The sequence below is a fragment of the Talpa occidentalis genome, unplaced genomic scaffold (assembly GCF_014898055.3).
Source record: "Talpa occidentalis isolate TD23 unplaced genomic scaffold, MPIMG_talOcc4v2.1 talOcc4.16, whole genome shotgun sequence".
In the NCBI taxonomy this organism is placed as follows: domain Eukaryota; kingdom Metazoa; phylum Chordata; class Mammalia; order Eulipotyphla; family Talpidae; genus Talpa; species Talpa occidentalis.
This window is the reverse complement of record NW_023601653.1, coordinates 42,922,960-42,948,160: the sequence shown is the minus strand read 5'-3', so window position 1 is coordinate 42,948,160 and position 25,201 is coordinate 42,922,960. Positions and strand designations below refer to the sequence as shown.

Below are 25,201 nucleotides of genomic sequence, written 5' to 3'. Positions count from 1 at the left end.
TGACTTTTTTTTAAAGATTTATTTATGCATATAAGAACTGGGGTACAGGCCAGACATGCAGGGGTTGAGAGGATTCACCAGAGACAGAGTGGGGAACAGAACAAGTGGATTGACTGAAATCCACTGCTGAGGGGAGCAGCAGGAGAAACAGGAGAAGTCTGCTGCACCGTGTGGGTAGCTCCCTGGCTGGGGATCAAAACCCCTTCTGCCACAGGGGAGGCCCCTGTAGCAAGTATATTTTGACTTTTTAAGTGGGAAAGAGCTGCCCCTACAAAGTAGCATTTTTTTTCTTCATGCTGTTCTTCTTTTCAAAGATAATAATTGTCACCCCAAGAACAGCAACCAGGTAGCCAGGAACAGGGGTGGAGGTGAACATTTTTCTGTAGACCTTGTTCTGCCATTTCAATTCTGAACTATGAATTGTTTGGGTTTGTTTTTTGTTTTTTGCTTTTTGCTTTTTAAAAACCTGAAATAGTTGCTACATTTGTGATCAAAAGCAGTGGATGGTACTTTACTGTCTCGAATACAATGCACCCATGTGTATATACATGAAACCTTTAAATAACAACATAAATGTTGTGTTCCAGCACCAGAAGAACTGGCACAAATTTACAAACAGCACTGCCCTCAAGGGAGGGGGAAATTAATGTAAACTAGAAAGGTCAGTGAAAGCTTCATGGAGATGGAGCGGAGTTCTGAAGCACAAGCAGGATTTGGACAAGCAGAGCAAGAGGAAGGGGCTACACAGACAATGAGCTGCTGGCATTTACACTCCATCTCTGCCTGACTCCCCCACAGTCTGTTTCTTACTATCTTCTTCCTACTAAATTGGGCTTCAGAAGAGCTGCCTGATAGCCAAGCCCTCACTGCAATCAGGCCAAATGGAGCAATATCAGAGCCCTGGACAGATATGTAAGACAGAGAGGAGTCACTTCACATCATCTCTAAAATAACACAAATGTTTATTTAGTGTTTACTTTATAGCCAGTGCGCTGCGGTCTAACTCGCAGGGCCTAAATTCACAGAGGAACAACTCCAGGGCTCGTTCTTGTGCTTCCTAGCAAGCAGGCACTAAAGGGTAAGCAAGGAAGGACCACACCTCACCCCAACTATCCCCCAAAATAAGAAAATGAATTTTCTTTGCATGCGGAAGAGAGCTTTGTGAACCAGGAGGAATTTATGGGGTGCTCAACCTGCCCATAATCACTGTCACTTAAAGATAATAGGTCAACTACTCATGTGACAGGCATTTTTCAGCATTTAGCTGGTCTCTCACAAACCACCCCATGGAACACATAAATTCATTTAAGCAATTTGCAAAGCAGTTCATCTTAGAAGATTCCTAAGTTACTTTTGGACACTTTGGACACTTTGGATTTGTTGATGACAAAGGTGAGAATTTGATTACTTCTGTTTTAATGTATATCCAGTGACAAAATATTTTTTGATCATTACAAACTAGATTAGAAATAAATATTCATTGGCACAGGAAATTCCTCAAAATATTTTGCTCAGTTTCAAAAAGCAAGTTATAAAATATTATGTACACTAAGATTCAGTTTTTTAAAAATATTAAATCGATACACTTTAAGTAGACGTTTATCATTGAAAATACTAGTAGAAACTATGCAGGGAGGGGTGGGCAAAAGGGAAGTAAAATTAGAGATGATTTTGACTTCTTTCATTATGATTTTCCTAATTTGCAAAATTCACTATAAATACTATACACAACGTTGGAAATTTGCAGCATAATTAAAATAGCCACATTCTATAGGATCATCCGTCAGTACTTGGGCGTAGAACCTACACAACTTCCTGAGGAAAAGCTTGGTCCTGCTCTTAGGAACTGCTTGCATCAATCACCCACCGACAAAAATCAGATCTTTCTTTCAAGAATGTCCTTGTTATGTTCCTCATGTTATTAATAAAATGTAAATATTTTCAACTGCTATAGGTGTTCAACACTTAACTCTCAGTTATTTGAACAAAAAATAGCTACAATCCAGGTAGTTATCAGAGAAGTCTAACGTGAACTCAATATTCTACACAAGTCTGCACAGAGAAAAGTGGTAGATATGGAGTATCATCTACCCACAGTCTCCAATCAGGTTCAAGTAGGAGGCAATGTGGCCATCTTGAGCAGGAAAACCTGGTTGTACTGTTGAGGGTTTTCAAGGCAGCACTACCTCAATGCCTCCCCACCTAGATGCACACTCCAGATATCACCGCAGATTTGCTTATTCTGAAACGTGCTCAGCACAATGACGCCAGTGGACATGAACCCCTCTGACATCTTTCTTTACACACCCTAATAAAAGACTGTGGGGAAAAGATGTCTCTGGCCTTAGAACCAAGAAGAGTTATTTTCTCCTTATCATGCAACTGGGTTTCTATTTTCCCTTACTCCTGATTTGTAGATTTCATTTTATTGTTTTATCTTTTTGTCCTGTAGATAGTTCTGTCAACCATCTCCATTTTTTGGTGACAGAAAGCAAAGAATGAACAAATAAATACACATTGGGGAAATAACATAATTAGAAATGGGTGAAAATAAGCCTACAGGAAGGCCAATAATTCCAGCAACAATAACAGGAAAAAAAAAAAAAAAAAGACGAACTAGTACGAGAGGTCTGTCAGAGTGATAGGAAGTCAGTGATAACATAGGGTGTGTGGAAACAGCAGAATCGAGATTCTGAAGTGGGCTGAGTCTTAACATGGCCACTAATCAGGTCAGTGACGTGTGCCAAGGAGTGGATGCCTGGGCCTCCGGACACCCAGAGATGCCAAGGCACAGGGTCTGCCGGCCACTCTGTGTCCTGCTGTCGAGTTTCTACTCTGCTTCCAGCCCTTCTAGTGGACACTTTAACAACTTAACCCCTCTACTTATTTTTCTTATCTGCAAAACAAGAGTGAGAACACTGACTCTGTATTATTATAGAACTTTCATGGAATTTCTTTTCTAGTATTCACAAGCATTTTATATGCATTTACAGACGAGAAACCTGAGATGCAAGAGTTAGGTCACAAAACCAATATGTTTAGAGCTATGAGTGAAATGCAGTCTCCAGGTCCATCATGTTAACCGCTCCTGACCGCAGATGATAAAATGGACAGAGGCACGTAAGGCACTGAGCACAGGGCCTGGCTCACAGGAGGCCTGTCCTAACTGCTTCCTAAGCAAATGGAAAGTTACTTACAAATCTGAAGTCCCTTCTTTTACCATGAAAAGATATACTATATGTCAGGTATGGTATATTTAGGGTAAATGTTATATCAAATTTCTAGATGCTACAAAGAATAAGTAAAACAAGAAAAGTGGAATTCATATTAAATTGAACAAGTGCAACTTAGGAAGTCTGAAAACTGAGCACAAAGATTTATGTATAAATATTTTCATTATGGTGCTATTCATTACAGTCAAAAAAGGAAATGAATTAAATATCCTAAAAATACAGGATGATCAAACAAAATATGGCAATATTTACAACGGAAGACAAGAGGACTGGATTAAAATATGACAGAATTTCAACATTAGTCTCTTTCCTTTGGTAATATGGCTTGTATGAATTCTCCTTTACACTTGTCAGCAATCCAAATTTTCTAAGATCTAGTGCTATAATAATTTGAAAAATGCTATTTTTAATTGAAGTAAGTCAGTACAAACCCTGTGTATCACCTTTAATCTGATTTATAGGAATGGTATGAAAGGGTCTTCCCAACAACACCTAATCCTTCCTCAGTTTCTGCATCAAAGATCTGCCTGATAAAAGCTAATTATTTCAGTGGCTCATATCCTCACTATGTTTAAGTTACTAAAAAAATTTAAATTACTTTAATAAGCATTAGATGGCAAATGTATAGTTTATAAGAAGTCTGTGCTGGTCAAACAGATACTCAACTCCGGGGGCCGACAAAAACATTGACACCTGTCAATGTTGCATGGAGATGAGGGTGGCAGACCTAGCCAAGAGCTGCTGATCAGGTTTCAGAGAAACAGACGTAGGAGCCAGCTCTGGTGGCCCAGACACAGGGAGGGTAATGTCAAGGCTGCCATGGCTGTCATCTAGAAGAGGCTGGTCACGTTCCTGATCTCCACAAATGGGGTAGTGGGAAAAAGTTACAGGGTAGAAAAATATAACCCCCAAAGTGCAATGCAACATTTCTCAGCAAGTAGAGATAACCAGTAATAAATCAGGCAGCTCTTTTATTGTATGTTGATGCTGTAGCGTAAGTCAGTTGAGATGGACAGAACACAGTGTTGTAAGCAAGGAGCAGGCCTGGCATGAAGCACCTGTACAGAGGCTGTCCCTAGAACCAAACCACACCAGGGGAAAGTCTTAGTGAACCCCTGGAGGTAGACCTGCTCTCACTCCTGCTCTGCCTTGACTGAGGCCAGTTACCGGTACGTGGAAGAGAGCACGTTCCTCTCAAACACAGGTCTGGATCTAGAAGTAAAGGGATCCAAGAGAGGCTACTGGAAGTTAATGCCAATCCTTGAGGGCAATTTGTGGGAAATGAGGAAACTCTATGCCCCAAGAATAGTCAGATAGAGTGGGATTAGGAACCCCACTCTCTGTGAGAACTTGCTGTATTTTGTTCACCACATGTATTTGCTTCCGCTCATCCTTTACTGTTTGGGAAAGACTGACAAGGTAACGTGCTGCCTCATCTCTGATTAGAGGCCAAGAAAAGAGGTTTCTAGCAACAAGTGAAAAGATCATGAAAGTGTCTATATGATAAGAAGTTTACGTACATAAACTCTCTAATCTATTTTACCTGTTTTACAGATGAGGAAACTGAGGCACAGAGAGATTATGCTACTTGTCCAAGTTCCACAGACAGTAAGTAATAGAGGCGGTAATCCAAACAGGAACAGGAGTAATAATCATTGCCGGGGCTCTGCTCGTTGTTTCTCGAGGGAATCGTTTCCTGCTATTTGGTATTACTTAGCAGTAATTCATGGATATCCCGAGTGTCATGAGTAAGTTCCTTCCCCCTCTTCCTCCTCCTATTATTTCCCCCCCAGCTCTCCTAATTGTACCTCTATATGTGTGAAAAATAGGGAGACAATAGGCAGTATTTTGATTCAACACACACATACTCAAACACAGCTATAACTGCTACAGTTTAAGAAGGACATTGAAAATGAACTTTTCTGTTAGTGATTAAAATTATAAGACTATTAAACTCTAAATCCAAGCACTTCATCCAAGAACATATTCTGGTGGTTAATGACTCACCAATTAAGAAATATGACTGACTTTAACACTGAGAAAGATATTTCAAGGGAAATTAAGTAATTACTAAATTTGTTTTAAGAAACCATTCTCCTGTGTGTTCTTAGCAATATCCATAGCAGCAGTTCCTACTTTAAGCAGATCTCCATTATGTGAGCTTGCAATATTGCCTAATGCAACAAAATTATTTTGACCAATTTAAACCACAGCTCTCTTACTTCTCTTGACTATGCCCATCTTAGGAGGTATCAGGAAAGCCCAGGAATTCCAGGGCCGCACTTACCTGTGATCCAGGTGGTGGATGGAAAGAATAACTCCGGAATTTAAGTGGGTCTGCTTTAGAGTCACCAAAATAGTAAATTCATGCTTATTTCTCAGCTTCTGAAGAAACTGTTCAGCTGTAGCAGTAGATGCTTTTACACTTCTAGGAGTGTCTAAAAGAAAGAAACACACTTTGAGAATAGACTGGAACTTGGTTTTATAAAGTATCCTTTACATACCACATCTTTCCAAAACCCTGATGAAGTAGTAACTGATAAATACAAAGTCTGAGACTTTGCTATTAATTCTTGCAACAGGACTTTTATGTTACAGGTAACACAGGACAGTAAATCTGTGTGAATTACTGAACGTGTATGTGAGAAATCTTTTTTCAAAACTATCACCTTTGAGGCAAAGAATCCAAGAACCCTATTTGATGAAGCACATTCCAAGTTTTCTCTGGACACACTTTCTGTAGCCTGGGTGTTACAGCCACAACAATGGACACAAAGATGTTCTTCCCACACCAGGATCTAGAGGACCACGCAAGAGGCATTTGCTTCTCTGACACCTCATGACAGAAAACTGGATCTGAATCCAAGTGCCACCTTCCACATTGATGTCTAGCCAGAAGGCTTACCATAAATAGATCTTTATAAGATCATTGAAATTAGTCACTCTCAGCCTTCTGTGCAGTGGATGAAACATTAAGATCAAATTCTCTTACCATATTTGTTGCAAGAAATACACAGAACATAATTCCCACGTTCTTCTCCCCAGGTTTAGAGAAAGCCTAGCCAAGGGAGGCTACCTCAGGGGGTAGAAGCTTTTGCTATATACTTCCACATGGGTCGGTCATGCTTTCCAATCCAGGAACCAGAGGATACAGATGAGAACAGAAAAGCATTTAGAGAATAGAAAAAAAGCTATCAATCAAGCTATCCGCTAACTGAGCAAAAGGTCCTCAGTTTGTAGTGAGTGCAAAGAACCAACGGGGGCCAGAAGCATATTTTATATAGTGATCAAATCACTCTCCTCTCTTCTGTCCCTAGTGTAGACAGGTAAGCAGTTCTCAAGGAAGAAACTACTTTCCCCATTGGAAAGAACGATCCTTCTTTATCCAAGACTGTCCCACACACTTAGTATCAGTACTCCTGGGTCCCAGTCACCTAATGCCAGTGGCATCCAACCCAGTTACAGTGACAGCCCAATGTACTCCATACATTTCAAGCTTTTGTATGGAGGGCCACGCAGCGGAAACTTAGCTGAGAACCACACCCTTTAGGAAATGGGATTCACTGAATCCAAAGTTACTCACTCTGCCAGCCCCACAAATTTATGTGAAAAAAGGGTCATCACTGTTCTGTACCATCTGTTGGAATGCAGACCTGGAGACTGGCCCCCTAACCCAGGGCACGCACCCAAAAAATGGGTTCCAGTTCTTAGGAAAAAAGAAATGTTCTTATTTCTTAAAAGAAACTTCCTCATTTCCACTCAATATCCACAACTCAATTTGTGCCATGGTCAAGGTTCAGAGTTTCTTCCCAGGTTCCAGGCAAGATAAAACAGAGCGTGGAGGAGACTCCAACCCATTTCCCAATTCCAGAACTTTCTACTTCTACGCGGAAGCCTACCAACTGTAATTCTGTGAGAATAATTTACCTTATGCCAACATTTTATCTGCTCTAATTTATACACAAGTTAATCATTCACAATCTTTATTACTTTGCTTTAATTTGATAGATAAAAGCAAATTAAAATTTAATTATAAATATTTATTATGTGCCCCCCCACCCCTTTCCAGGCAGGTAGAAACTGAGTTGCATCCTTTGTCTCACTGAGCAGGATGATGGATAGAGATGCAAATGAGAAAACAGAGAACCACACTGAATACAGAAAAGATCATTAGACCCACAGAGAGATCCAAAGGGGTGGCCCAGATACCGAGCTTATACAATGAGAGAAAAGGAATTTGGAAATGTGTGGCAGCTGCACGACAAGGTACAACTATAGAGAACAGATGCTTAGCCGGGATATTTAAGAAATTTTGTCTTTTGATATATGCACAGAAAACCTTTACTAAATCTTTATTATTTGCCTCTGATTTTTTTTTTTTCATATAAGAACTTGGGTGTAGGCCAGGGGTGCAGGGTGAGAGGATTCCCCAGAGACAGAGTAGAGAACAGAACAAGTGCATTGACTGAAATCCACTGCTAAGGGGAGCAGTAGGCAAGACAGGAGAGGTCTGCTATGCCATCTGGGTCAGCTCCTGGCCAGAGATCAAACTCAGGCTATAGCGGTGATAGCTCTGAGACTTAACCCTTAAGGCCACCAGGGAGGCCCTTATTCTCCACTGTTTATGAAGTCAGATGGATGGAGAGAGATGAGAGACTATATTATTTTTGTGGTTTTCTTTGTTTTGTTTTCAGATGAAATAACTTGTGTAAATTGCCCATAGGTAAAAGGAAGAAGGAACTAAAATTACATCACATTTGTGTATTTTTAGTAAAAATGTAAATACCATGGTTGAAAACGTGGTGAAAGAAAGTATAGGTGAAGGAAAACCATATTTTAAAAATTGATCAATCTGAACTATGGAAAACTTTTTCTGGTGGCCATGTGAAAGGGAATTTAAAGACAGAAAAACTTAGATACAGGGAGAACACTTAAGAAGCTTTGGTAGTTAGGATGATCATTGACTTATGTTAGATTTTACGTATTTCAAACATCACATGTTGGTGCTCTGAAATGACTTTCACCAAATCAACCTTTTCTTTTTTTCTTTTTTTTTTTTTTTGGTCTTAATTAGTAATGGTTATACTCAGCTACTGGCCCTTCACTTCTTGTCAGGCATGTTGACAAGAGAAAGGCCAAGGAACCCCAGCCTGGACATCTGCATCAAGACACCGAAGGAAGTACCCACAGAGCTTCCTCTAGGCCCCAAGTGGTAAGACCCCCTTCCCCCACCCACCTAAACCCAGCTCATGTGGAGGCTTATTCGGTCACACAGGGTCATATCTCGACACAGGTCCTCTGGCCCTATCCCACCTCACATCACAGTACTTACTCAGTTTTGCTCCCTCTATCTATCAGTGTAGGGTGCCCTGCAGAATGAGGGCCCCTTCAGCACAAACACAGTCAGTAGATGCCCCATACTGCCATGCTGTAGTGACAGGAAACCTAGCACCTTTCTTCCCTTCCTCATTAAGAATGAAGTACAATGAAGGTCATTGCACAGAGGTTTAAAAACTAGGGTTTTCATAAATATTCCACCTGTGTTACAGTGAGGAGCAATGTGAAAGGCTCATGGGAGGGAGAAAATCTGGCCTGACTTACCTTGGTCTCAGGATAGTCTCCTCACCTGTCATCCCAGCCCACACATGCATAAGTACATGGGTGGATGGATAGATAAATGATAGATTAGATAGAGAGATAGAGAGATAGAGAGACAGAGAGATAGAGAGAGAGAGAGATGAAAGAGAAACTGATGATAGATAGAAAGATGGATAGATAGAAGATGGATATATAGGCAAACAGAAAGACAGTTAGATGATAGACAGATGAAAGAGAGACTGATGATAGATAGAAAGACAGATAGATAGACAGAAGACAGAGAGAAATATAGAGGATAGGTAAGTAGGTAAGTAGATAGCCAGACAAAGGATGGCTAGATAGATAGAGAGGATGAATAGACAGGTAGACAGAGGATGGATGGATGGATGGATGGACAGACAGGGGATGGATAGATAGAGGATGGATGGATGGATAGATAGATAGATAGATAGATAGATAGATAGATGATAGAGGGTAATCAGATAGATATATACATATGTCACACAAATAACACTGCACATTTGGTACTATACATTTATCATTCAAAAATCTATAGTAATATATTTCCCCCCTTGGAATCCACATTGTTGTAGGCTCACGAAGCCCTGGAGACTTGCCAGGGGCAACTATTCCTTTTACAACCAGTAAAATAACAAGAGAAGGAACAGTCCCATGGTTCACCCAAAAGCAGCCAGAAAACTAGATGTGAAATGGGGATGCCAATTTCTGGACCATTATTCTTCCACTACAGGCAGTGCCTCCGGCACACGGCATCCCCTATCCACACTGAGCTGGCACTCACAAACAGGAATGCAAATTAAGAGAGAACCAACACAGAAAATAACCCAGAAAAAAAACAATTATGTAAAATAACATTTTTAGCTCCTTAAGTGACTAGTTTAGCAATGATGTACAAAAAGGTCACTTTCCCCATATGCACTTGGTTCCTAATTTATAAAATAAGCATTCCTACCTTCTATTTTTATCTCAAGGATTATACGATGTTCAGAGACATGTATGAGTTCTCTCCATTACCCCTGTAAGACTCAATTCTGGTCTTATACCAGAAACCCAAGTCAAAGAAACTACCGTGTGACAATGAACTCTTTTCATTTTGCTATCATTTCCATTTTCAGAATTAAAAATTTAGTTCAAATATCTATTAAGCAATTTTTCAACAAGGCCTCCTCTTAGGTACCAATTGTAAGAGTATCAAGTGTGAAGGTTATGAGAACAAATTCAGAACCCAGAAGAATGCCGTTCTAATGCCAGCAATGTGGACGACTAGTGTTGAAACTAGGTTGATGCTTACTATATGCGTATAAGCAATAAGACTGTGGAGCTCAGTGAAACCATCAGAAGTCTTTATGCCCTTGTGGTGATCTTCTGAATTTACTCTCATTCTTATCAACCCAAACACAGACACAAAACATGTTTCCACAATTGAAAACTGGTATAAAAGTTTCTGACAATGAAATTATTCTGAAGATAAAGTCCTACCTACTCCTCTCCCTTTCTAGAGAACTATGAACGATCATTCTTCTACGGACGAAAATCAATGTAGACTGAATTTCTTTCCAAAGAGGACTGACAAAGATCATATTAATTGCTTCTTCAGAGAGAAAGAGGCTAAGAAAAGGAGCATTTAAATTCTACGACTAAGCTCTACAGAAAAACTGAACAACACGCCCCTGTGTACTGGGTCCTTTTACTTGGAGACTGAATTGGAAAAAAATCCTTTCAACACTTTCTGTTTTTATTGTCGGAATCTAAAAATCTCACTAAGAAAATAACAAGTGCATTTTTTATTATTAAATATATTTACTTATAAATATATATTTTTAACATCGTTGTTTATATTTGTAAAATGTTTGCTTTCTCTTAGTGGCATTTTAACACAGTTATTAACAAGTAATAAAGTTGTTCAGAAGCAATTACACCAAAAAATTCATTTTTAGTCACGGGCCTGCCAGGGTCGGGGGGATGACTTCATGTGCAGATGCAATAACAATCTCTACAGGGACTAGGACAACATGTGATTATTCCCTACATGGAACAGCTAAGGGGAAGAAGGGCACATGTTTATGGAGAGAGAGTCTGGCCAGTTTCTTTCTACAACAGACTATATATATGTGCAAACCACTGTGAGTATTAACTGAGAAACAGACTCAGGCTGGAGCTTCTTTAAATAATTTTAGTGTGTTAACACTAAAAGTAAAGAGAATGGATCTGTCTCCCAATAACAAAGAAGTCGCTAAGAATTCTTTTCCACATCTTCCCACTGACAGGGCTTCATCCCATCCGCAGTGTGGTGAAATCTAAATTGATTTTGCCCCACCAAGCCAGACGAATAAAAATATCATGTGTGAATTCAGTCATAAAAACAGTCTAATCTTATACACAGGAAGGTTGACTTAGGCTGTTTCAAAACTTACCATTTTTTCAATCACTAAGAAAGGTTGTTGTCTTCGAAATTCAGTTTAAAAATATATAGTGTTACAATGGAATACTATTCAGCAATCAGAAATGATAAATGCATGCCATCTGCAACAAATGGATGGAGATGTAAGGGGATGATGCTCAGTGAAATAAGTCAGAAGGAAAAAGAAAAATATCAGATGGTTTCACTTATAGGAGGACTATATGGAAACCAAACAAAGGGTTGGGGGGGAAAAAGGGCAAACCTAGCAGGCAAAGTATAGATCTGAGACATATAGCAAGGAAGGGGGAGGGAGAAGGGTCAAAACAGGCAAGGGAAGAGGACAAGAGTCTGTCATTCACAGGTGATGTGGCAGTGGGAGATTTGTGGGGACTACACTTGAGAGGAGATATCTGTATGAAAATGAACAATGATGTTAGAAAACAAAACACTAATTAAAGATATATATGCAAAATGTTAGAGTTATTATTATAGGTCCTACCTATTGCTCTTACTACACTTCAATATATCCATGCCTTTATAGTGCAAACTTTCAAAGCAAAATAATAACAATTTTAAGACATTAAAATTTGATTGACGCTATATAAGAAGTTAGCAAAGACCTTAACAATGATCAATCTCATTTAAGTCTCAGAGTAACTTAGAACAAATGATATTATTTGCTCCATGATAATAGAAATACAGACACATAATAGAAATTAGATGGAAAAAAGAGGCACAGAGAAGCCAAGATGCTTGTGATGGTCACCATAGTGGCTCTAAATCAGAGTTCATTTCTACGAACTTACTGTATTAGAACTCATTGGTTCCAAATCTTGGGCACTTCTGGGTGAAATCTGAAACTGGCCCCCAACTAAGAGGACAAGGAGAGACCAAAGGAAGAGACAGACGGTTCCGGATAGTTAAGTGGCACATTTAATAAGCCAAGGGACAGAGTTGAGAGGCTTTTCTTGGGGGAGGCCACAAGAAACGTGATGCTCAGCACCCAATAAAAGAATCTTAAAAGTTCATACAGAGGGCCTCCCCGGTGGCGCAGCGGTTGAGCTCTGGGTTGCGAAGCTGCCCGCAGCCTCTGCAGCGCCGGTTCGATCCCCAGCTGCTCCCCGGCCACCGGAGGAGGGTCCCACATGGCGCGCAGACCTCTCCTGCCGCCCGCTGCTCCCCTCAGCAGTGTACTTCGGTCCTTCTGCCTGCTCTGCTCCCCGCTCTGGCTCTGGTGAATTCTCTCACCCTCCCGTGCTTCTGACTGTACCCAGTGCATGTATAAACAAAACAAACAAACAAATAAATAAATAAATAAAACATGGAAAAAAAAAAAAAAAAGTTCATACAGAGCCCTAAACTAGGTTCAGTCACCTATTTAGTGCATCTGGTCCAAACAATACCTTGCTCTCTCAAGATTCTGCCCCTGAAAGTAGTGCAATGAAAGACCGGGAAGGGGAGAGGGGCTTGTTAGCAGGGATTAAAGGGATACAGACACACCTATGTTGGTTACAGCACTATTTATAATAGCTAAGCTATGGAAACAACCTAGGCATCCAACAACAGATGAGTGGATGAAGAAGATGTGGTCCATCGAGGGCCTCCCTGGTGGCACAACCAGTTAAGATGCAACCTATGAAGCTGTCCGCAGCACCTGCAGCACGAGTTCGATCCCACCCGGCCAGGGAACAACCCACATGGCGCAGCAGACCTCTCTTGACTCGTCCACTGCTCCCCTCAGCAGTGTACTTTGGTCAATCTGCCTTTTCTGTTCCCCACTCTGTCTCTGGTGAATCCTCTCACCCCCCACACTTCTGGCCTGTAGCCCAGCTCTTGTATGCATAAATAAATAAATCTTTAAAAAAAAAAAAGAAGAAGATGTGGTCCATAGACACAATGGAATACCTACAATGCATCTATTTAAAAAGGTGACATCTTACCACTTGCAACAACATGGATAGAACTGGATGGGGTTATGCTAAGTGAAATAAGACAAAAGGAGAAAGACAAATGCCAGATGATTTCATTCAGAGAAATGGAACAAAGGAACAGAGAATCAAAACCAACACAAACCTAACTAAAGCTACCAGAGAGGGGTGGAGGGGGTGGGGACAAAGGAAGAAGGGTGCAGTGGGCTATAGTGAAGGATTGTGAGTGTTATGGTGGTGGGAGTAGTATAACATACACCTGTAAAGGTATGAGCCTATACCCCCAAATCACATACAGTCTGTAAACTATTATTACTTCAATAAAAACAAAACACTTTTAAAAATATTTTTCTGAGTAAAATGTTTGAGTAATCTACATTCATAAGGAAAACCTACATCTACTGATGCCACATGCTTACCCTTTAGACACCTATATGCCCTTTACAGGACTAGGTTACAAGAGCACAAAGACGTACTCTTGGAAATTCAACTTGAGAATTATCCCTCTACATATTATTCCCATTAAACCCCAAAACAGGGCCTCCCTGGCCCTGGGGTTAAGTCTCAGCGCTATCGCTATTAAGACCTAAATCCAATGTCCGGTCAGGGAGCTGACCCATATAGGGTGCAGCAGACCTCTCCTGTCTCACCTGCTGCCCCCCCGCCCAAGCAGTAGATTTCAGTGGATCCATCTGTTCTACTCCCCAGTCTGTCTCTGGGGAATCCTCTCCTACAACCTCTTGTACCTCTGGTCTACACCCCAGTTCTACATGAAAAAAAAAAAACATTAAAAATGAAACCCCAAAACAATCTCAAGTTAGTCAAATTTACAGCAAATTATAATTTGATTCAATGCACAATAAACATATGTATCTTCATGTATTATTTATAGAAATCTTTGACTCATATGCTGAAATTTTCACTAATAAAGTAAAACAAACTGCAGTGAGGATGTAGGAGGACTGCAAATAAGATGATGTCTCTATCATGTGGAGTTTAAAATTTTATACATAACAGACAAAATCAAGCTATTAAGATTATGCTATTTTGTCTGATTTGAGCCCATTAACAAGTAAGTTTCTGATAATAATTTGACTTCCCAGATGTATTTTCCTTCTGAGAGATGGGTACTAATCAACTAGTATGAGTGTTTTGGTTTAGTTCACAGTTATAATCCTCCATGTAGATTAAAATTAAAATTGGCACTTGATTTTTTTTTCTTTTTTCATTGAGGGAACATTGGTTGACAATATTGAATATGAGTTAGGGGACTAGCTTCACACCTCCTCAGATGTATGTCACTGTACAACACCCACCCCAAAAGTACCCACAGTCCTTTTCCCTCGACCACTGGGTGCCTTCCCCCTCTAGTAGCCCTTATTTGGTTCCCCTATATCCCTCCTGTACTTGAAACCATCCAGTATTCTTCATTTTCCTTCAGACTTATTTCACTGAGCATCATCCCTTCCAGCTCCACCCAGGTTGCTGAAAATGTATTAGTTTATCTTTTTTGATTACTGAATAGTATTCCATTGTAACTCATCTTCTTAATCCACTCACCTGTCTTTCGGGATTTAAGATTGTCTCCATATTTTAGCTATTGTAAATAGTACTGAAATGAACACAACATATCCCTTCAAATTAGTGTTTTTGCATTCTTTGAGTAGTAGAATTGCTGTAGAAAATCTTTTTAATATTTTGGCAACAACAAAAAACTATGAGCCAGAGACAATTTTTGGGGGGTGAGGGGCGGGAGGGGAGGATTGGGGTCAGAATGGAGGGTTTGCAATTGTATGGGGAATATAAAAATAAAATTTATTGTTTAAAAAAAAAATAAAGTATACCCCTCAAGAACAGTCAAAAAAAAAAATGTATAAAAAATAAATAAATAAATAAAAAGAGTAAAAAAAATATATATATATTTTGGCAATCTCCGTATTGTTTTCCACAGGGACTGGATAAATCTACATTCCCACCAACAGTGTATGAGGGTTCCCGTTTTCCACATCCTCTCCAACATTTGTTGTTTCTGGTCTTTTTTTGTATATGCATATGAGTCATTCTCACAGGAGCAAGATGGTATCTCATTGTGGGTTTTGAGGCACTTGAATTTAAAATCAGATGAATGCTTTTGCCTTGTATGAAGCAAGACACTGGGATTGGGTTCAGCCTCTATAATTAATCATTTCCTTGCTCTCTTAGAACCTCACCAGTGAAATTATCAGCTGGTTGCTACCAGCAAAAGTAAGAAGCTAAAGGAACCAAAACAAAATTTCCTTTTATCATCTCTTTCCCAACTACTTAAAAATAAGATCAAGGTGAAATATTAAAACATATAAAAGGAATGATGAGGATGGATTGAACGACAATGGTGGTGATAATAAGAATGATATCATCTACAGCTTATAGACTGGCTGCATCTCTGTGCTGATACGGCCTCACTACCTGGAGATAGCAGACTTAACAACATGATTAGGACACATGTAGCAGACTTATGAGTCAGTCATTTGCTAGGCTTTTATTTAAATCAACCCAAAATACTATATCAAATGGAACCCAAACTGAATGTATACAATTTGTCCACTAGAATCACAAGCCATCGTTTTAAACACATAAGGAAAATCAAAATGATGTATTGTCATAATTTTCCCATAATTTATATAAGTTACAATGTCTGCCTTAGATAAAGTCATTGAAAGTTTGTTCAATAAATGGTGCTGGGAAAACTGGGTCGCTACATGAAAAAGAATGAAGCTTGACTACTACCTAACACCATGCACAAAAACCAACTCAAAATGGATTAAAGAACTAGACATAAGACCTGAAACCATAAAATGCATAGAAGGAAATATAGGCGAAACACTACGGGATATGCACATCAAAGACATCTTTACAGACACATCACCCAAAGCAGTGATAGTGAAGGCAAAGATAAACAGCTCGGACTACAGCAAATTAAAGAGCTTCTGCACAGCAAAAGAGACAATAACCAAAACAAAGAGACACCCCACCGACTGGGAGAAAATTTTTGCACACAACACTAATGATAAAGGACTGATCACAAAAATCTACAAAGAGCTGATGAGACTCAACAAAAACAAAGAAAATAATCCAGTCAAAAAATGGGCAGAAGAGCTAAAAAGAAACTTCTCTGAAGAGGAAATGCAAATGGCCAACAGGCATATGAAAAATTGTTCAACGTCACTTGTAAGCAGGGAAATGCAAATCAAAACTACCATGAGATACCATTTTACACCAGTGAGAATGGCACATATTAAAAAAACTAGCAACAACAAATGTTGGTGAGGTTGTGGAGAAAAATGAACTCTCCTGCACTGTTGGTGGGAGTGCAAACTGGTCCAGCCACTATGGAGAGCTGTGTGGAGATTTCTTGACCTACTAAACATAGAGCTTCCATATGATCCAGCAATTCCACTCCTAGGTATTTACCCAAAGGACACAAAAACATCAATTCCAAAGAGCACCTGCACCCCTATGTTTATAACAGCACTATTTACAATAGCTAAGCTTTGTAAACAACCCAAATGCCCAAAAATAGATGACTGGATCAAGAAGATGGGGTACATATACACCATAGAATATTACTCAGCATTCAAAAATGATAAACACATGCAGTTTGCAGCAACACAGATGGAGCTGGAAGGGATCATGCTCAGCGAAATAAGCCAGAAAGAAAAAGAAAAATACCGGATGGTCTCACTCATAGCAGGAATCTAGAAAACTTAAATAAGGGACCAGGAAAAAGAATAACTATAAGAAAGAAAATATCAAAATCAACAAACAACTATGAACCAGAGACACTCTATGAGTGGTGGGGGGCAGGGAAAGGAGGGCTTGGGGTCAAAATAAGGGGGTTGTAATAGTATGGGGAATATAAAAATAAAATTTAAATTAAAAAAATTATATTAAATAAAATATTAAAAAATGAAAAAAAAAACCTTGAATAAATGAAATGATTGAATTTCTTTTAAAAAAAGAAAACATTGGAGCTACTCACCATTTTCACTCTTAATAGTAAATAAATAGAGCTCAACTCTACCTCTGCGGAACTGATACCAGTTATTGGTGTACAAGCTACGCCAATGTACTCAAATGAACACATTACTCACCTTAACAATGAAGGGTGTGAATTCATTATTTAGGTCATTTTTCTCTCTAGTAAATTTGCCCATTTACAGTACTCAGCTTTATCTTAAATATACATACAATTACTCTTTATATTCATCTGTTAAGAGAGTAACAGTAAGTGCCAAAGATAAATGTATATAAACTTATTTTTAAGTGAAAACCAAAGCACAAACCATCTCTGTTTCTCTGATGTCTGGTCATATTTAGAGTCCTTAAAAGAAAGAAGGGGGGATCTCCCTGATTGATGTAAGGAGTTAAGATGCAGCACTATGAAGCAATCCGCAGCCACTGCAGCACAAGTTCGATGCCCGCCCAGTGAGGTGACCCACATGGCGCAGCAGACCTCTCCTGACTCGCCCGCTGCTCCCCTCAGCAGTGGATTTCAGTCCGTCTGTCTGTTCTGCTCCCCGCTCTGTCTCTGGTGAATCATCTCACCCCCACACCTCTGGCCTGTATCCCAGTTCTTGTTGTATGTATAAATAAATAAATCTTTTTAAAAAATGAATGAAAAGGAAAAGGGGGGGAAATGATGATTCCAAGAATTGATTATACTTTTATTCATATGGGTAATAGTGTTTTGACTTGACTTTAGCAGAATGATCAGTGGGAAAAAAAGAGAACATAACTGGGTCACGTTGAGATTCCTATTAGATATCTGACATCTATTAATTGACAGGAACAAGGGATAGGGAACTATTATATAGTTTTACATCTATAAACTGTGAAGGTTTTCACAAACCTTCAGTCTGTGCAATCTCAGATTCCACAAGGAGATTCAAGAAGAATCTTTGCTGAATAGCCAGAGACAGTGTGCCATTCCCCATCCATTATGCAAGTCAAAGTGCTGAAATGCACAATTTCATCTTCCACCAAGTAGGCCGATTTGACCTGAGATATCAATTTTGGAAGTTCCTTCTGCTTTTATCCTTTTTTAATTATAATAATGAAATTATTTTAGAATAACAGGACACCAGAATATAAGTTACCATGATGAATCGCCCTTTCAAAATTGCATTACTTTTTTTTTTTTTTACTATTTTTATTTTCACAGAAAGGTAGAAACCGGCATTACCTAAGTACCAAAGGACACTTTATAAAGGGGCACAGTAGAAACAATTTCTCAACCCAGAGTTTCAAACACTAACCCTTATGTCAACCCCTGCCCTTGCTCCTCTAGGCCCCAGATCTCCTTCCCCTCACTTCCCGAGTGATGAAGAGTTATAAGATGCCAGAAAACCATAAGTACAGATCACAACCAAGTCTTGCTGCTCACAGATTCATCAAAAAACAGCTCAGAGAATTTGTGCAATCTCCAAAATAAATCATGTACTAGCTCCTCTTGGTTGGCCCAGACTACAAAGTTCAGCTGTTGTAGTCCCCAGCCCAGAACACTAAATTCTGTTCTGTACACCCAACTGCTTGGTTCAGGTTCAGATGTTCTGACAAGGTCATGCCAATACTTCCTGCTGTCCCCCAGGAATGAATTAATCCTGATAGATCCTCAAGCCATGCCTGCCTGACTTTGAGCTGGAGGGCCCAGCAAACTAGGCCATACTGATTTACCATACTGATAGCACCTCCAAGTTCACTCTTGCTCACACTCTGCCCCTGCCCCCCTTACTACCCTTTGGGAATCTTTCCTACAACTGTCAGGTTTCTAAACAAAAATCACTATCAAAAAGCTGACACCGCCCCTGGATAAAGCAAAGATTATTCGCTGTTTAAGTCAGTCTCTGGACTTCACCTTCCCAGAAGATATTCCATAGAGTTCTCCATTCCCAGAATCCTTATGCTAATGCCACCAACCTTGTGTCTCTCCCATTTCAAGGCTCAGATCTCTCCCTAAGTGCTCATTCCGTGGCTAAGGCCTGCCCTCAGTCTCCTACCCATTTTAATTCAACAAACTTATATTGAGCATTTGCCCTGTGTTGTGTATTCAGCCCTGAAATTCAGAAATAATTTAATACTATGAACCCACCACCTCACTATGGCAGAGATTGCTATTTGTGTGTCCAGCTAGAAACTACATTCCCTTATCTCCTTTGCAGCTAAAGTGGCCTAGTGCCTCCCTGGTGGCCTAGGGGTTGAATCTCAGTGCTATTCCCCCTAAAGCCTGAGTTCATCCCTGGCCAGGTCGCTGACCCACATGGCATAGCAGACCTCTCCTGGTCTTGCCTGCTGCTCCCCTCAGCAGTGTTTTTCAGTTGATCTGCCTGTTCTGCTCCCCACTCTGCCTCTGGTGAATCCTCTCACCCATCACACCTCAGTTCCTCTATGCTAAAATTAAAAAAAAATTAAAAAAAAAAAATAAAGTGGCCGAGTGACTTATGTACCGGGCAACAGGAGGTGACACTGACAGTCCCCCCACTGCCCGCTCACCTTTCGCTCAGGCTAAAAACGGATAGGGTGGCAGGGAAGCCATGTTCCAAGGAGGATAGGGTATCATGGGGTCTCAAATGACTCTGCTAGAACCACTGCTCCCCTCTAGAATGTTACATGTGAGAGAAATAAACTTCTTTCTTACTCGAGCAATGCATTTTAGGCCTCTGTTATAGGAGCTCAGCCTATTCCTAAGTAATACCTCTCCCCCAGTTTCCTATGACTCAGATGAATATTCCCTTGGGGTGTCATTCTTTAAAGCAAGGATCAGCAAAATTTTCTGTATAAGGCTAAAGAATAAATATTTTAGACTCTGTAGGCATTATATATCTCTCTTACATATTCTTTTCTATGCTTTTTTCAAGATCCTCTAAAAATGTAAAAACTGTTTCTAGCTCAAAGGGTTATAAAAAAAAGATCCTGAACTTGGCCTGCAAGGCATAAAGTTACTAGCCCAGAGAGCAACAACAGAGATGATTTCCCCTAGATAAAGAGAGATTATTTTATATTTTTAATTAATTCGTTAGTAAACTTTGTCTAGAAAGGCAAACCAAAGCAATGTGATTCTCAGAAGACTGGCTGTAAATCTGTTCACATCACAGCTGTTAATGAAGCATATTTTGGGGTCTACCCTATCTTCTCTCGTTCTGTGATAAGGTTTCCAAGTGCAGGATCAATTTTTCAATTTTTCAATTGGCACTGTCCATGGAGAGAACAATAAACACAGGCCATCTGTATTCTATTTTTCATTGCTGACTTGATCAATACCTCTCCGTGCCTTTTGCTGTCAAATAACTAAGCACAAATAACTAAGTAAAGATCACAGATACATTTTGCCTCCAAGTATGTCTTAGCATTGCCATTGGCTTAATATTATAATTTAACATCAGTGCGCTAAACTAGCATACCAAAAATTTACAATAGCATTTTGTATTTTTTTTTTGTGAAGTTTTATTTTATTTTGCATAGAAGAACTGACTTGTAGTCCTGAGGTTCAGGGGGTGAGAGGATTCCCCAAAGACAGAGTGGGGAGTGGGACAGAGTACTGACTGATACCCATATATGTGGGTCAGCTCCCTGGCTGGAAATCAAACTCAAGCCAAAGCGGTGACAGCGCTAAGACTTAACCACTAGGCCACCAGGGAGGCCTGCATTTTATATTGTGGGATTTTTTAATATTTATTTATATATATGTTTTGTCATTGTTCATTTTTTTACAATGTATGCTTTCTCCTCTCAGGGGTAGTCCCCGTAAAATTCCCTCCACCAAGTCACCCCTGTACCATCACTATAGTCCCTAGTTGCCTGCTAGTTTTGTTTTTTTATTGATTTCTTTTTCCCTGATCCCTTATTTGGTCCCCCTATATTCCTCCTATAAGTGAAACCATCTGATATTTTTCTTTTTTCTTCTGGCTTATTTCACTGAGCATTATCCCTTCCAGCTCCATCCATGTTGTCAGTGGAATACTATTCAGCAGTCAAGAAAGATAAAAGCATTTTATATTGTTATGTGTTAAACCAAGGACAAGTCTGCCTAAGCATCCTAGGTTATGAACCTAGTCCTTTTTAGCATTCAAATTTGAGCATGTTCTAGAAAAACAAAACAGAAGCCCTCAGTTAATGGCAGGTACAAGATTTTCCCATCCGATGACAACACAGTTTGAGTATTTTCTTAGAAATGTCATAAAATTCTAGAATGTCAGAGGAAATAATTTCAAGTTGAATAGCCAGGAACACCTTTAGAGTCAAGTGCAAGCAGGGATCTTGTTTTCTCTCAGTTTCACCAGCAGTTTTTAAGGTAGCTGTGCGCTGACCTACATAAAACGCTCACAATACTTAACAAATTGATGTTCTTTTTTTTTTCCCCTTTGGCTGTGTAAGATTACATTTTAAAAAATGGGCATGTCTACACAGTGGCCTACAGATAATTCCTTCATGATAGTTTACACTATTTTTTTAAGATTTATTTATTTATACATACAAGAACTGGGGTACAAGCCAGAGTTGTGGGGTGTGAGAGGATTCACCAGAGAAGAGTGAGGAACAGAACAGGCAGACGAGTGAAATACACTGCTTAGGGGAGCAGCAGGCGAGTCAGGAGAGGTCTGCTGAACCATGTGGGTAGCTCCCTGGCCAGGGATCGAACTTATGCTGCAGTGGCTGCGGCAAGCTTCATAGGTTGCCGGGCTTCATAGGTTGAGTCTTAACCCCTTGTGCCACCAGGGAGACCCAGTTTACACTCTTTAAAACAGAACTGAGCATTAAAATAATCTGGGGATTACAGAAATAAACCCACAGATATATGGTCAACTAATCTTTGACAAAGGAGCAAAGTATGCATTGGAGCAAAGAAAGTTTGTTCAATAAAGGGTGCTGGGAAAACTGGGTCGCTACATGCAAAAGAATGAAGCTTGACCACTACCTCACACCATACACAAAAATCAACTCAAAATGGATTAAAGAACTAGACATAAGACCTGAAACCATAAAATACATAGAAGGAAATATAGGCAAAACACTACAGGATATGCACATCAAAGACATCTTTACAGACACATCACCCAAAGCAGTGATAGTGAAGGCAAAGATAAACAGCTGGGACTACAGCAAATTAAAGAGCTTCTGCACAGCAAAAGAGACAATAACAAAAACAAAGAGAAACCCCACCAACTGGGAAAACATTTTTGCACACAACACTAATGATAAAGGACTGATCACAAAAATCTGCAAAGAACTGATGAGACTCAACAAAAACAAAGAAAATAATCCAGTCAAAAAATGGACAGAGGAGCTAAAAAGAAACTTCTTGAAGAGGAAATGCAAATGGCCAACAGGCATATGAAAAAATGTTCAACGTCACTTGTAATCAGGGAAATGCAAATCAAAACTACCATGAGATACCATCTTACACCAGTGAGAATGACACATCTTAAAAAAACAAGCAACAACAAATGTTGGCGAGGTTGTGGAGAAAAAGGAACTCTTCTGCACTGTTGGTGGGAATGCAAACTGGGCCAGCCACTATGGAGAGCTGTGTGGAGATTTCTGGACCTACTAAACATAAAGCTTCCATATGATCCAACAATTCCACTCCTAGGTATTTACCCAAAGGACACAGAAACATCAATTCCAAAGAGCACCTGCACCCCTATGTTTATAGCCGCACTATTTACAATAGCTAAGCTTTGTAAACAACCCAAATGCCCAAAAATAGATGACTGGATCAAGAAGATGTGGTACATATATACCATGGAATATTACTCAGCATTCAAAAAAGATAAACACATGCAATTTGCAGCAACATGGATGGCGCTGGAAGTGATCATGCTCAGCGAAATAAGCCAGAAAGAAAAAGAAAAATACTGGATGGTCTCACTCATAGCAGGAATCTAGAAAACTTAAATAAGGGACCAGGAAAATGAATAACTATAAGAAAGTGAAAATCAAAATCAACAAAAAACTATGAACCAGAGACACTTTTTGGGGGGTGGGGAGCGGGAGGGGAGGGATTGGGTCAGAATGGGGGGGTTGCAATTGTATGGGGAATATAAAAATAAAATTTATTATTTAAAAAAAAAAGAAAAATCCATTAAAAAAATAATAATAATCTGGGGATTATACTGCAACCAGAATTTAATAAAACTGATTGTTTACTATGCATTAGCTTCATTATTTTTCAGGATACCACTTTTTACTGCCTTATATCTTACTGTTTCTTGTTTAATTGCTTTGTATGCCTATCTTACATCCTCAGAAAGACTGATTTTAATCTCCTTGAGGGCAAGAACCATATAGTATACTGCTTTTTATTTTTTTTAATTTATGGGTTTTTTTTTTTTTAATTTTACTTATACAAGCACTGGGTACAGTCAGAAGCACAGGAGGGTGAGAGAATTCACCAGAGGCAGAGAGGAGAGCAGAGCAGAGCAGGCAGAGTAACAAAGTACACTGCTGAGGGGAGCAGTGGGCAGCAGGAGAGGTCTGCGCGCCATGTGGGACCCTCGCCTGGTGGCCGGGGATCGAACCGGCGTTGCAGAAACTGCAGGCATCTTCGCAACCCAGTGTTCAACCGCTGCGCAACCAGGGAGGCCCCATATAGTATACTTCTATTCCAATAACTACCAGCAATTATAGCCCAAGACAGAGAGAAAGAGTTCAATATATATGTGGATTGGAGTTGAGTTAATTTTCCTTTTCAAGGTCTGAAAGATAAAAACAGCACACTGTCTGGGCTGTGCAAGGATAAGTCACTCCACGCCCCTCCTAATTCTCCGCTGAAGCAAGGTTTACAGCCCTGAGCTGCTGCACAGCTCCAGGCAATACCTGATAATCTCAGGCGCAAACACAATTTATCCTGCACAAAGGTTTATGAAGAGGTCCTGGGAGGCACAGCTCACACTAATTACCAGGTTCAACTATCTCATTAGTTCAGGCTAGGAAAGTTGTTAGGATTGAAAATTCTATTGAAACCATCATATCTGAGAAGAGGTTAAAACAAACTGCTTTCTTCCCAGAATTTCCTACTTGAATGTTACTCCAAGTCATGTTTTCTCCACTTCAGTTTATGTTCCACTTCCACAAAATTGCTTAATTTTCTAGCATCTGGACAGTAAAAGGGGCATTTCCACCTCAGTACCACGTTTCAACATGCCTCTGACTTACATGCCAATCTATGAAAGATAGAATTCTATTTCTAATTTGGGGAATTCATCCAAAACATCAGCAAAATACTTCCTATATGAGTTTCAACATCCAGTGATTGACTCACTTATTTCCTTATCTGTAGACCTCCTCTTCTTCATCTACACAGATCACAGTTATTCACTAGAAATATACCCTAATTGCTTTCTGCTGATTTCTTGCTTTCAGAGTTCTTCTTGATTCTTCCTCCTGCTCATCAAATCTGTGTATAAAGGCAGACGATATACAGTATATAAATGTGTGTGTGTGTGCTATATTTACGTACACACAAACATACACATACACATTTTTACCACGGTCAGCCTACAATTTATGAATGTAGCTATTTACAAAACATCATGGATTGATCAGTTTTTAGGATTGCAATTTTACACAGAAGCCATATTATGTCTGATGGGTAGGTCCTCAGGAGATTCAAATACCACAGAATGCTATAGCTGATTTAAATGCAATAGATAATGGTTTCATGAACCGATTGACAGTAAATTCAGCACTATCTGTACCTTTCTAGGCGAGGGGAAAATCCAGAAGTCAAGATGAGACAGAGGGATGGGATAAGTGAACAAGTAGAGGAGTCAGCAATTCAACATCTAACAGTGAAAATATATAGAAGATGAACTTGGCTTGGTTCAAGGTCAGAAACCCAGGCTGAGAAAGTAGCATGTGCAAAGAATGGAGGTTTGTGTGTACGGCGGATGAGTTACTCATGGACTTACCAGTAGTTTATACTGTTAGAGCATAAGGTATGTGGGCAAGGAGGATGTGGGAATGGAAGGCTTCTAGACAAGTGG

General features: G+C 39.7%; 1 protein-coding gene across 3 annotated transcripts in view; it reads right to left on the bottom strand.

Moving 5' to 3' along the window:
• NELL2 (neural EGFL like 2) overlaps positions 1–25,201 on the bottom strand; it is a 424,803-nt gene that overhangs the window by 293,609 nt on the left and 105,993 nt on the right. For all 3 annotated transcript variants that reach the window (XM_054696282.1, XM_037514110.2, XM_054696281.1), the window contains exon 4: positions 5,521–5,671. In XM_054696282.1, coding sequence (XP_054552257.1) covers positions 5,521–5,671 — 151 coding nt within the window. The remainder of the gene's footprint in view (positions 1–5,520; positions 5,672–25,201) is intronic.